Below are 13,671 nucleotides of genomic sequence, written 5' to 3'. Positions count from 1 at the left end.
AAAAATCCTATCTATCCAAACTAGAAGGTGCTACATGGATATAAGGGGAGACTCTGTTCAGCAATTCTGGATGTAAGGTGAGACTCTGTTCAGCTTTTCTGGGATATAAGGGGAGACTCTAATAAGCTCTTTTGGATATAAGCAGAGACTCTGATGGGCTCTCTTAGATGTAAGGGGGATTTTGAAGGGCTCTCCTGAACGTCATGGGAGGCTCTGCTGGGCTCTCCTGGATGTAATGGGGGGACTCTGTTTTGCTCTCTTAAATGTAAGGGAAGGATCAGATGGGCTCTCTTGGATCTAAGAAGGGACTCTGATGGGCTCTCTTGGATCTAAGAAGGGACTCTGATGGGCTTTATTGGATCTAGGAAGGAACTCTGGTGGGCTCTCTTGAATCTAAGGGGGGAACTCTGATGGGCTCTCTTGGATGTAGGGGAGACTCTTATGGGCTTTGCTGGATATAAGTGGGGACTCTTTATATAGATATTTTTTGTAAAATTCACAATGTGGCCCTCATAACGAAACGTTTTGAGACCTATGCCTTATGTTGTGGTATATGAGTAGTAAGTATAGTTGGAGTGTGTTCTATAGTCCAGCTAGGTAGGACTCAGGCAGGGTTGACAACTTTACTTGGGATTTACATATAATTTACATGTAATGCTGTCACCACACTACAAGAGCTTAGGAGCTCACTGGATTTTTTTGGTAGGATCAACAGGTGTTTTCTCAAACTGGGATAGAATTCCTGGAAAGGTACATGTATTATGAAGTACTGAATATATTTTTTTAATTATTTTTCCCAGATATACATACACTTTAAATGGAATTCAGAATGTAGATGGACAAAAGGATGACCAATAGAATATCAATAGAAATGCTGAACAAAGAGAAGTTATTTTTTTTTAAATATCTAAAACATTGGATCCTTGGCATGATGTCCACTGACTTACCATACACCCAAGCAATGACTACGCACTGCCAAAACGTCTGCCACAAGAGGGTCATTCCACTGGCAGAATAATAATCAAACAGCTGGAAGACATACATCCCGCCCTGGGGAGAGAAATACATACGTGACATATCATGTGTAATACACATTACACCCAACCCCCCCCTTCCTTCTGATGATGTTTTCTTCTAAATTATTTAAATTCTTGAAACTACTAGAGAAGATCAGTTGGGAAATACAAATCACATGGCGAGCTACTATCATCAGGTCTGCTGATCTGCCTGGAGGCATGCTGTCTTTAAGAATTACACAACACAAAATTTAGAACCACTGTAAGTAGGCTTCATTTATTTGCTTTATTACAGCAAAACACAGCCGTCCCATTTTGGGGGCCAAAATCCCCCTTCATCAGGGCTTGGACTATGTAGCAAAGAAGTGTCTATTGAAGTCACAGCAAAAACTCCTGAAAATAAGCAACAAATAGGAGGAAAAAAATCATATGGAATTATGCCTCCATCCATGACCAAGTGCTGAGGACCTCCCTATCACTCAGCTCCAGATTCAGGTGCAATCACATAATAATTTGACTCCAACGGACACCTTTCTGCTACATTGTCCAAGCCCTGATGGAGAGAGATCGCCAAATGATCTTCTCAAGAGTCCCAGATTCTTGATTATTATTATAAAATGTAACAACAGGAAGGCAAAAGACCATCAACGCATTTTGGGAGACAAAATCCTACTCACTTGGCCAAAAAAGCAGGTACAATCACTTAGTCATTTTTTTTCATCTGCCAGAAATTTATATCCAGGAGTTTTCAATTTTAACTCCAGTAGACACCTTTTTGCTACATTGTCCAGGAACTGATGAAGAGAGAGTGCCAAATGGCCATCTCAAAAGTGCAAGCATCTATATTGTTATTATCACATGAAACAACAGAAATGGAAAAGCCATCCAATGAATTTCGGGGGCCAAAATCCCCCTTCATCAGGTCCTGGACAATGTAGCAAAAGCTATCTATTGGAGTCAAAGCAAAAACTCCTGGAAATAAACCATAAACAGGAGAAAAAAAAATTATATGCGCTTGCATTTACGGCTCCATGATGGAGAGGTCCAGAAGATGCAAGCGCAATCACCTATTAATGTTTTCTCCTGTAAGATATTTAATTCCATGAGTTTTCACTTTGACTCCCACAGACATCTTTTTGCTACATTGTCCAAGCCCTGATGAAGGGGGAGTGCCAAATGATCATATCAAGAGTCCAAGATCCTTTATTATTAATATTATTAATATCACAAGTAACCAAAGGAAGGCAAAGACATCCAACGTGTTTCGGAGGCCAAAATCTCCCTGCATCATGGTTTGGACAATGTACCAAAGAGGTGTCTATTAGACTCAAAGAAAATACTCCTGGAAATAAATCTAACAAAGGAGAAAAGATGAATATGTGATTGCACTTCAACCAAGTGTTGGGCAGATTCCATCACTCAGCCTTAGATGCAGGTGCAATAACTTACCAAAGATTTACATATAGCCAGGAGTTTTTCCTTGACTCCAATAGATACCTTTTTGCTACATTGCCCAATCCCTCAGGAAGAGAGAGCATCAAATGATCATCTCAAGATTCCCAGATCCATTATTATTATTATCACATGTAACAACAGGAACTCAAAAGACAGATAACATGTTTCGCAGGCCAAACTCCTGCTTCATCAGGGCTTGGACAATGTAGCAAAGAGGTGTCTGTTGGACTCAAAGAAACAACTCCTAGATATAAATTTCTGAAAGGAGAAAAGGTTAATATGCAATGGAGCCTGCATCTACGGATGGGTGCGTGGGGACGTCCCCATCACAACTGCCGAGATGCACTTCTTCTCTCAGGGTGACAACCTTCACTCCTGCACTGTGTCTATGGAGGAGCAGCATTGTCACCCTGGAACATAAACTTCCCCTTCTATTGTTTTCCATAGCATGGATGGGAAGAGTTCTGTACTCTCAGGGATAACTAGGAATATACTGTAACTGATGACTGCCACACAGGAAGAAGGCAGAGAAAGATATCAGCTGGCAAGGGTTTTAGAAGAATCAACATTAAAAAATGAAAAGGAACCAATATAGAAAGTTCACTAATATACAGTATAGTTTAACATCTGTTGGGATAAGATATCAGCCACACAAGGAGTGTGTGGTATTCAATCAGTCGGCTGACTCATAAACTTACATTGTGGGAAAGAGCATTACATTGTGTAGAACTGAAAAGCAGAAAGCAGAGCCTGCATATGTAATGAGCATATATAACTTGCACTTACTGTATATATCTACAAACTATATAGAGAAGCAACATTTTTATTTTAACTTTTTAACGCACATATTTCTTTACATCAATCTTACCCTTTTACACTCCCTTTAAATACATCTTAACTGGTTGACTTGTTTTCACTTGTTCCATAATATGTACACATGAGTGCCAGAAGTAGGCGTTGGCATTTGTCCCTGTAGTTCTGGGATCTCATTGGCATAATTGTTTTGTAGAGAGTTAGCCAAATAAAAGAAAATACTAACAGCTTAGCAATACAACACAGCGGGGGAGAAAGCAAACATCATGTATAGTGCAGGGTGCTCATACCCAATTCCCCTTGGATACTGAGAGCAAAAGCAAAAAGCTTGCCCATGTGAGATCAGCACTGCTTATACAGTATATAAATTACAATAGTGTCCTGCTGTCCAGAACAATCCATCAGGCATGTTTCCTTATATAATAGACTAACTTAGAAAGTAAGGGATCAATTCTGATTTTTCTGGTTTTTAAAGTGGACCTGAAGTCATTTAGGGAAGAATTTCTATGTTCAAGGGAACATCCAGAAATGTTCATTGTGCCTAAACAGTGCAGGAAAAATCTGCCTTTTGTCTTTAATTCCCCTGTAGATTGGTAACGTGAGATCATCTAAGTCACTGCTGTCCCTGACTGCTAGTTTTGAGAGATTTGATGTCACTACTGCACTGTTCACTGTTCTACTTGCTGGAGAAGAAGCTGTACCTGACGACCCTTAGTGCAAGGATCTCCCTGCTTCTGCTTAACACATTTTATGGATCTGTATTTCCTGTACCTCTTCTGCTGTTTTGTTCACTATTCCTCCATTAGTCATCAGATCACCAGTTATCAGAGAGGCAGCTCTAACATGAGCAAGCTCCATTACTCCATCAGAGCGAGGCATCAAATATATTGCAAGTTTAATGCTGGTGGTTTAAATCTTACAATGGCTTGATCATGCCACCCTCTTCCTCAATGCTTGGTCCTTGCAGGAAGGTGACCTGTTCTTCCCCCATACATAGAAAGTACTGCGTAAGGGCCCAGAAGAAGCAACAGAGCAGCATGTTTCTGTGTATGCACTAAGCCAATAAAACCATGAAGGTTGTGGTGGGAAGGGATTTAAGGATTCAAAAGCCCTCCAACCAAATCAATGTGTTTTTTTTAGAACTGAAGGTATCTATATGGCTTATTCCATTCCTTATCTAAAAAATAAGGGAATTATCCCTCATTTTAGTAAATGAATGTAGCCATGGAGATCATTCCTTTAAACCCCAATGGCTAAATCCATATCCAGAATTGCTGGAGTATAGTGAAAATATGGCCTTTTTCTGGTCATAACCAGTTCAATGTACGGAAAGTATGGATTCTATGGAGTAGGGCTGGAGACCCAACAAGCAATTATAATCATTAAGGTTATGGTGGGAAAGGAGTAAAAGATCCAAAGGCCTCCAACCAAATCAATGAGTAGCACAGCTGAGCCTTTTTGGAACTATAGGTATTTAAGATGGCTCATTCCATCATATATCCCAAAAATAAGAGAACTATTCGCCATCTTAGTAAATGAAAGGAGCTATGCAGAGCATTCCTTTACACCCCAATGGCTAAATCTCCACCCAGAACTGCTGGGACATAATGCAAACATGGCCATAACCAGTTCAGTGTATGAAAACTATGGTTTCTTTGGAGTAGGGCTTGAGACCCAACAAGCAAGTATAACTATAAAGGTTATACTTGCTCGTTAGGTTATGTTTTCTTGTACTCCCCAAACCATTAAGGATAAAGGACTAAAACAGTGGTTTCCAAACTGTACTCACCTCTGTCAGCATAGAGAGATCTATGAGGAACATGACTGCACAACAAATGGCCACAGCCACCTCTCTCTGGTAACGGAAATAGTAGCGGGCTGGGAGCAGGTCCAGGATGGCAGTAATGAATCCTTCTACGCCAACAAACTGTAATGAGATATAAAGCTATTCTCAGTACTGTAAACGTTACATTTCAAGGTACTTTATGTACTGAACACGATCCAAGAACATCTCCCCAGCTATAGGAGGCAGTAAAGCAGCACCCCGGTGTCACATTACTGGAGAACACACTATCTAATGTCCATGGCCATGTGTACATAGCTAATGTATGAGTATCTCTTGAAACTGGACCGCAAAGAGGGAACCCATGGAGAAGCTGGGAGCCCATTAAAACTCCATATAGATTGTGTCCTTGATAGGAACCAAACCTAGGATCCCAGTACCTGCAAGACAAGAGTACTAACTGCAACTTATATTGTTCTCATTGTCAAACACCTGTAAAGGTAGACAGTTGCCATGTTCACCAAGGACCAACGTTCACTGCATAAACATGCTATCTACTATTGGTACGCTGGTCAAGCCTGGCACTGCATGAAGACGGTACTATATGTACATTGTCAGGCTTCATGCAATCTAATGTCTATACCATAGCCATATGTGCATAGCTATTATATGAGTATGTCTTGAAACTGGACCCCATGGAAATATTATGAGCCCATTAAGACTCAATATATAGTATTTTCCTTGATGGGATCCAAAACCATGACCCCCCAGTACCTGCAAGACGAGTGCTAACCGCAACTCAATTTGTGCTTATTACCTTACAGAACTTGAGACACTGCGAACACCTATAAAGATAGACAGTTCCTAAGTTCACCAAGTACCACCATTCACTGCATGAACACCCCCCTTCTCTTGGAACACTGGTACAGCCTGGCACAGCATGAAGACCTCAAGCTTCATATGTCTGTCCCCCTACCAGCCGTGTTCAGTGGTAGCTTCAACAATAAGGCCTCCAGGGCCCCCTTGAGTCGCAATCGGCTTTAGGGCCCATAGGAGGCTGTACTCGCTTCAACTTCTCCTCCACTAACTCCATGTCCCCAGTCCTTTGTACACAATACCCCACCAAATGTCGTAAAACACGTATGTTTACCTGGCTGTCCAAACCGAGAAGTAGCAGCATAAAAAAGAACAGAGCGGACCAGAGAGGCGCCACTGGCATCAGACTCACTGCTCGTGGATATGCAATAAAAGCCAGTCCTGGCCCTGTGCAAGGGAAATAAGTCCATTATTATATAAACTATCTCTAGTCCTAAGATGTATTTATTTTTAGATCTAACTAATCGGTATATAAATAGATATGTATACAGTGGACCTGAAAACTACTGCAGTGGGATCATTTTAAAGACACATAACCCTTTTTGCTGTATTTAGCTATATGATAAACTTTTACATATACATATTGTACATATTATGGTTTACAAATTGGTTTCTTTGAACGTGCAATCCATAATATGTACAATATGTATATGTAAATGTTCCCATATCTTACCAAAAACAAATTGAGATTCATTTTTTTTGGACAGATATTTTGCTACACACAGCTGATTTTCTGTCCTGTAACTCCATCAAACGGCACCCCATTTTTTTACTCCAGAGGAACCCTTGAAATAATATTGAAGTCTCAGGGAATCCCTGTTAGGAATGGTAAATTGAGGGCCATTAGTAAAATGCCCCTTACATTGCTGGTCAGTGGGTAGAATACCCTTTACTGTAGAGGAGAGTGGGGGGAATATCCATTACATTGGGGGACAGTAGGAATAATATCTTTTACATTGGGTGTCAGTGGAAAGAATACCTCTTACATTGGGGGTCAGTGGGACGAATGTGTCTTACACTGGTGATCAGTAGGAAGAATGCCTTTCACATTGGGTGTCAGTGGGAAGAATTCCTCTTACATTGGTGGTCAATGGGAGGAATGTCCCTTATGTTGGTGGTCAGTAGGAAGAATGCTCCTTACATTGGGTGTCAGTGAGAAGAATGCCTCTTACATTGTTGGCCAGTGGGAAGAATAACCCTTACCTTGGTGGACAGTGGGAAGATTGTCCCTTACATTGGGAGTCAGTGGGAAATATACTCGGTACATTTGTGGTCAGCGGGAAGAATACCCCTTACATTGGTGGTCAGTGGAAAGAATGCCCCTTACAGTGTTGGTTAGAATGCCACCTTTACAGTTAGGTAAAATTGTATCTAGTGTCATCCTACTGCCTGTGCCAGTAACCTAAGGGTTTCATGAAACCTTGGTTGAAAATGGCCGGTCTATACAATAACAGGCATCTCAAATGCTGTATGTTAGCTATATGATAAAATGATAAGATATGGCAATGTTTACATTATGTGGTCTAACTGAAAGAATGTATATTTATTGAAAACCTTCTTAACAACAATCTACCTGATTCAGCCACTTTTGAGATGTCTACCCCCTGTTCATTAGCCATGAATCCGAGAATGGAGAAGACCACAAAGCCAGCAAAGAAACTGGTCCCACTGTTTATTAGTGCAAGGATAAAGGCATCTCTGTAAGAAACAAAAGGTAGGTTAGAAACATGTATGTATCTAGATATCCTAACTTTATTAGAGTATAATAAACTCTAAGGGCTTCCTTTACAAAGAAGAAGGAAAGAAAAGTGTTGCCAATAGGAGTGAAATAGAGGAACAATAAAGGTTAATGTTCCTCTATTTCACTTCTGCAGGTAAGGAACAATCAAACATAGGTTACAAATTAAGGGCAAGTACTGGCTTATACTGTATCCCCAAGTATATTAGACTGCTCTACTGAGCGGCAGACTGTAGACCAAATGTCTCCTGGGAAACAGGGCGATTTTGGCAACAGGACGACCTTGCATCCAACTGGTTTCCAACTTGCTCCAGACTGTGGGGTGAAGCCTCTCTATTCATAACTAGTGGGTACCTGTCTCTACCTCTCTGCACTTCCCACTCAGGATGCTCCCTGTGATGCAGACTGTGCTATTATGGCACCCAGCATTCCAAAATGTCCACTGAAATCTCACAGTAACTCCATAGTTGTAGCCTGGAACCAATGGCAGAGGACACATAAGCCATGAGGCTTCTTTGTTTACTAGTACAGGCAAAAGAGGAAGTGATTTAGCAATCAAAGGGTTGCATAAAACCACCTGCTCTTACCTGCCCACAGGTGGATGGGGCATAGAACAAGCCCCTGCTGGCTTCTGGTACCTTGTCAGAAAGAGAGTGACCCATTGTAATGGGCTTGTGAATGTGGTGTAATGAGCAAACATATTTCTTCGAAGACACAAGACCGCAATGAAGGTTGACATATTTTAATCCTCCCCCACTCTTTTCCAAACTAAACTGAGTTGGCTGGAGTTGGGCTTTAACTCAATATCAACTTCACACTTTTGTCTTCTGAGGATAACAATTATTGTCTGTTCATTTCTCAATGTGTAAATGTGGAAATTCGAGGAGCGCAGGAGAAGCTGAGAAGTGTCTCTATCCAGCTCTATTTATAAGCTAAGAAAGTGACAGCAGCCCCAGGAATGTTTGTTGCTGACCATCTGTTGAGTTACAAGTCACTTCCATAAAGCGAGGAAGGGGATGCAGATTCCTGAGGGCCATGCTTCTACCTCGTGGACACAGCTTGGCGGACTAAGATCTGCATTACAAACAACAGCTGAGGTGTCATGGATGCACAGTTCCCTGGTCTTCCCTTACAGCAGGTGCTGAGGGCCAGCAACCCGACTTTAATACTGCTGGTGAAGCACATGTCTGGTCCGTTAAGTGGACTTGTCGTCACAGTTTCAGGCTCACTGATTTAATACCAAACCGCTATTCAGAGCTGAATTTCAGCTGAAGTACAAGTAAACCTGAACGGGATGGAGCGTACTAGACAGTAGGGTACTTGGACACATCTGCCACAATCCCGTATATTAGGAATTACATGTTGTAGGGTGCATGAGGATTTCTTCTTCAGGTGGGTACCTTTGAGGCTGATGGGGTGACTCTGAGGGGTACAAAATGCACCACTCCAGATGACAGGTTGGATCACAAGATCCTTCCTCAATGCCAAGTAGCCTCCAGGTGGGATCACTGAGCCAATCAGAATTTCTCCCTTCTTTGGAACATTTCCCTAGGCTATACTTATTCTTTCCCTAACCATCTGGAGTCTCTTTATCTACAAAAACTCCCCACATTACGGACATGCCAAAATTACCCAGCAGAGGTTACATATAGCCTCTGTGGGTTCAAGGTTGCAACTCAAGAGAGCTGTGTCCAATCAGACACAGTGACACAGGCTCCCCCAAGGTGGCCATCATGAGTCCAGTGCAGAGGACAAGTCAGTTCCCTTCAAGGTTTCCCTAGGACCATAGGAGTGAGTGGTCTGCAGACTATCTCACTCCCTGCTCTGCCATTGGGGGCTACCAGCTTATTCTCCAAATAGCATACTAGTTTTACCTTTTCCTTTTTCTTTCCTTTGTTACATCCCAGTGCTGCTGACTTCCATTTGCTGACAGCCCATTTGTGGCCACTTCCACTCTACATCCATGCCAGAAACTGCTGACATCGTTTTTCAAGGTGAGTTTACTGATAGTGACAACAACGTAGATGGCAACTGTCAATGCCCTCTGATCCACCATGGATTGCTCTTCAGTGGTCTAACCCTAGTGTAAACTACCCCTTAATGTAATTTCAAAAGTAATTTTGAATCTTTATAAATCGGCAGCTTTTATTAAAATAATCTCTGTGATACTGCCATTAAGGTTCTTGTTCAGGAACTTCCTGTTATAGGGTGACAACTCTTTATACCTGTTGTATTCCCTATCAGGTAGGTCTATAGGTGGCTGTTCCAACACACATTACAAAGGCATGGTCTACTGTTGTCTAAATCAGGACACCCAACCTGAGAAAGCAATCATTAGAGTGCATGAAGACCGGAAGTGGCCACTAAGAGGCTGCAGGGGATCAGAAGCATTGAGATAAAACAAAGTATAAAAAAACCGCCAAAAACAAATATTCTGTTTTAAATAATTGCAATGGCTTATGATACTCTGTACTTTAGTACACTAAATGCAGTTCAGTTGGGGTTTACATTTACTTTCTTACTAAAAATACACTATACTTTGCCTGTAAGGTGAACTTTACTGGAGTCAGTTACTTAGGCCGCAGTCCGTGTGAGTACACGGGAACGCAATGTGAGGGGTGTTTATCACCCACTTGGCAGAGGAATGAGCAAACAAGTTTACCCCACATAACTATGAGCTCCTTTCATTGAGGCCTGAGGACTGTATGTGCTCTACGGCTCATCCTCTACCCACACAGCCATACAAGGCACCAGTACGGGACATAACATGATTTATCCCTGCAGGAAAAAAACATCTCCACTCAAAAACAACCAGCGGGAGGCTTGTCTTCCCATCCTCCAATGTTACAAAAATAGGAACATTTCATTCCTCCATTCTCCTGAGCATAGAAAAGGCCAAAGAACGCCAAAAAAAAGTACAACGTCGATATTGTCAACAAACCACGTACTGACTACGAGTCAACTAATTTCATGACGTTTGTACTTGTCCTTTCATATTTTACGTACAATTTTTGGCACAACTTTTTTTTTTCCAAGTACAGCTAAAGTCGTGTCTTCATGTAGCGATCACTTCTGTGGTTTCTATTTGCAATACATTTTCTAATTTTACTTTCTATTTACAATGCATTTTATTGTTGATGTTTTTATGTGTAATTTATTTTCTATTCTTTTATTATTATTCTGTCTAATAATTTTTCAAGAAGATCGATTCTCACTGTGTTTGTTATAAATTATTACTTTTATTATTATCCATAATAAATTTTTACTTTTCTTATTATCCATTATAATCGAATATCCATTTTATGTTACAATGAAGTTTATGTATATTACGTTTATATTTTATATTTATACTGTATAGACGTTGATGGATCCTAATATGAACTGAATCAATATTGGAATCCATTTGTTTATGACCGTTTTAGGTTTATCTTGTAGCCTTTGAAGACAGGATAAATGCTTAAAGCCCCTGAAACACATTGGCTGTTCTATATTGTCTAGTCTAGTTATGAACATCAAAATTATTCAGACCAGCCCAGGGAGTCCAGTGTGTGGTATGGTATAGCCTGAGCCCCTGGGCTGGTCTGAGCAGCGTCCATCATTTCATTATACTGGTGTTACTGGAAGCATTTTGGGACGTTGCTCCCTCTCTCCATACCAGCGGGGTTATTTCCAACTTGGAGGGGTGCCATAAGGTCTTCTTTGCAGCATCAAAATATGCAATTACTTTGGACACTTACACCTTTTGTGTGATGCACCCTTTAGAGTTTGTACAAATGTGGGATGGGGGCAGTGACAACAACTACCCCTGCAAACTACAATAGCAGAACTACTATAATAATCCATTTCATTTTGACCATTTTTATGTCTATTTTACAGCCTTGAAGGAGGGGGAGATCCTTGAAGCCCTCAAAAAACATTGCCTGTTTTATTTGATCTAGTCTAGTTATGAACATCACCAATGTTGAATTATTTTAGACTCTTAGACCTTAAGTGATGCTCTCTTTAGATTTGAACACATGTGAGGTAGGGGCAATGATGTCATCTACTCTTGTAAGCTCCAAGAGCTGAACCATTACAGGAATTTGTTTGATTATGACCATTTTTTATATCTATCTTATAGCCTTGAAGAAGAAGGATCCTCAGGCCCCCGAAAAATGTTGGCTATTCTATATTGTCTAGTGTAGTTATAAACCATCACAAATATTCAATTACATTGGACTCTTACACCTTTTGTGTGATGCTGCCTTTAAATTTTGTACAAATGTGGGAAGGGGGCAGTGACAACAACTACCCCTACAAGCTCCAACAACTGAATCACTATAGGAATCCATTTGCTTATGACCATTTTTTTGTCCATTTTACAGCCTGGAAGAAGAGGGATATCCATAAAGCTACCCAAAAATGTTGGCTGTTCTATATTATCTAGTCTAGTTAAGAACATCACAAATATTGAATTGCTTTGAACTCTTAGACCTTTTTAGGTGATGCTCCCTTTAGATTTTGAACACATGTGAGATGGGGGCAATGATGTCATCTACCCTTGAAAGCTTTAAGAACTAAACCATTATAGGAATCTGTTTGATTATGACCATTTTTATGTCTATCGTATAGCCTTGAAGGAGGATCCTCGTGCCCCCAAAATATGTTGGCTTTTCTATGTTGTTCATATATGAACCATCACCACTACTACAATATTTTGAACTCTTAGACCTTTGTTTGTTGCTCTTCTCAGGTTTCATGCACATGTGGGATGGGAACAGTGACACTTTCTAAACGTGTAAGCTGCAACAACTGAATCTTTTTTTAGGAATCAATTTGTTTGTGACCGTCTTATAGCCTCAAAGAAGGGAAGATCCTTAAGGCCCCCAAAGCAATTTGGATGTTGTATAGTGTCTAGTTATGAGCCATCACCAAAATTATATGCTTTGGACACTAAGACCTTTCATGTGGCACTCTCTTTAGATTTTTAACACATGTAGGGTGGAGGCAATGACATCTCCTACCCATGTTGGCTCCAACAACTGAACCATTATAGGAATCCTTTTGTTTTCTGACCATTTCATATTTATCTTAGGGCCTTCAAGAAAGAGGAGATCCTTAAGCGCCCGAAATGAATTGGCTGTTGTCTAGTTATAAACCACCACCACTGTCACTAGGCCCTGAATGGACAAAGTGACAGAGTCTATTTAAGCCACAGTTAAAAAAAATCTTCTGGTTATGTCATCTATACAAGAACATTTTATATATAAGCCAACATTATCCATTCTTACTTGTAGCAGTCATTGTTAAAACGATTATAGCTGCCCAAAGCTGTAAGTGCTCCAAGTCCTATGGCATAGGAGAAGAAGATTTGTGTCCCGGCATCAATCCACACCTAATGAGAAGACAGGATTACATTATAGGAGACAATGTCATTGAATGATACTTAGGCTATTGGCCATAAAAGATTTGCTAGGGAATCTTAATATACAATAATAAAATACATTTTCGGATAAATATACCCCATGGCTCTTTGTACAGTACAGCAGTCTTAAACATTGTCACACACTTTGTCAGCGGTTCATAGCCAAAAGGGAAGAGGTTGAATAACAATGGATAAAATATAATCATTTAGATCAGTGTTTCTCAACCCTTTCAGCACAAAGGAACCATTGAAATAATTTTCTGATCTCAAGGAATCCCTGCTAAACATTACTATATCTACAACTCATGATACATTAGTCTGATGGTCAGTGAGAAGAATGCTCCTTACACTTGTGGTCATTGGGATGAATCACGCCCTTACAAATCGCTAAAAAGATCAACATTGTCAGTGGCTTGTTGCTCTTAGAAATCAGTGATGTTCTACTCTTTTTTGGATTTACAATATACAGAACCATCCACTATTCTACTGCCAGCTACATCACCAACCTCACCACAACGAATCACCCAAATCATCCTTTTTGCTCTTACCAAGACCTCCTATTCTCTGGCTGCCTAGTAACCTCTTC

General features: G+C 40.6%; 1 protein-coding gene across 1 annotated transcript in view; it reads right to left on the bottom strand.

Annotated features, from left to right (window-relative positions):
- Positions 1–13,671, bottom strand: part of SLC6A8 (solute carrier family 6 member 8) — a 97,336-nt gene that overhangs the window by 16,678 nt on the left and 66,987 nt on the right. Inside the window, exons 6-10 of the mRNA XM_089674942.1 lie at positions 12,952–13,055; positions 7,517–7,641; positions 6,218–6,330; positions 5,074–5,211; positions 948–1,050 (exon numbers count right to left, since the gene is read on the bottom strand). Coding sequence (XP_089531068.1) covers positions 948–1,050; positions 5,074–5,211; positions 6,218–6,330; positions 7,517–7,641; positions 12,952–13,055 — 583 coding nt within the window. The remainder of the gene's footprint in view (positions 1–947; positions 1,051–5,073; positions 5,212–6,217; positions 6,331–7,516; positions 7,642–12,951; positions 13,056–13,671) is intronic.

Source organism: Staurois parvus, unplaced genomic scaffold (genome assembly GCF_062004578.1).
Source record: "Staurois parvus isolate SC_StPar_1 unplaced genomic scaffold, SC_StPar_1.0 ptg000154l, whole genome shotgun sequence".
NCBI lineage: Eukaryota > Metazoa > Chordata > Amphibia > Anura > Ranidae > Staurois > Staurois parvus.
This window is presented reverse-complemented; position numbering and strand designations above follow the sequence as displayed.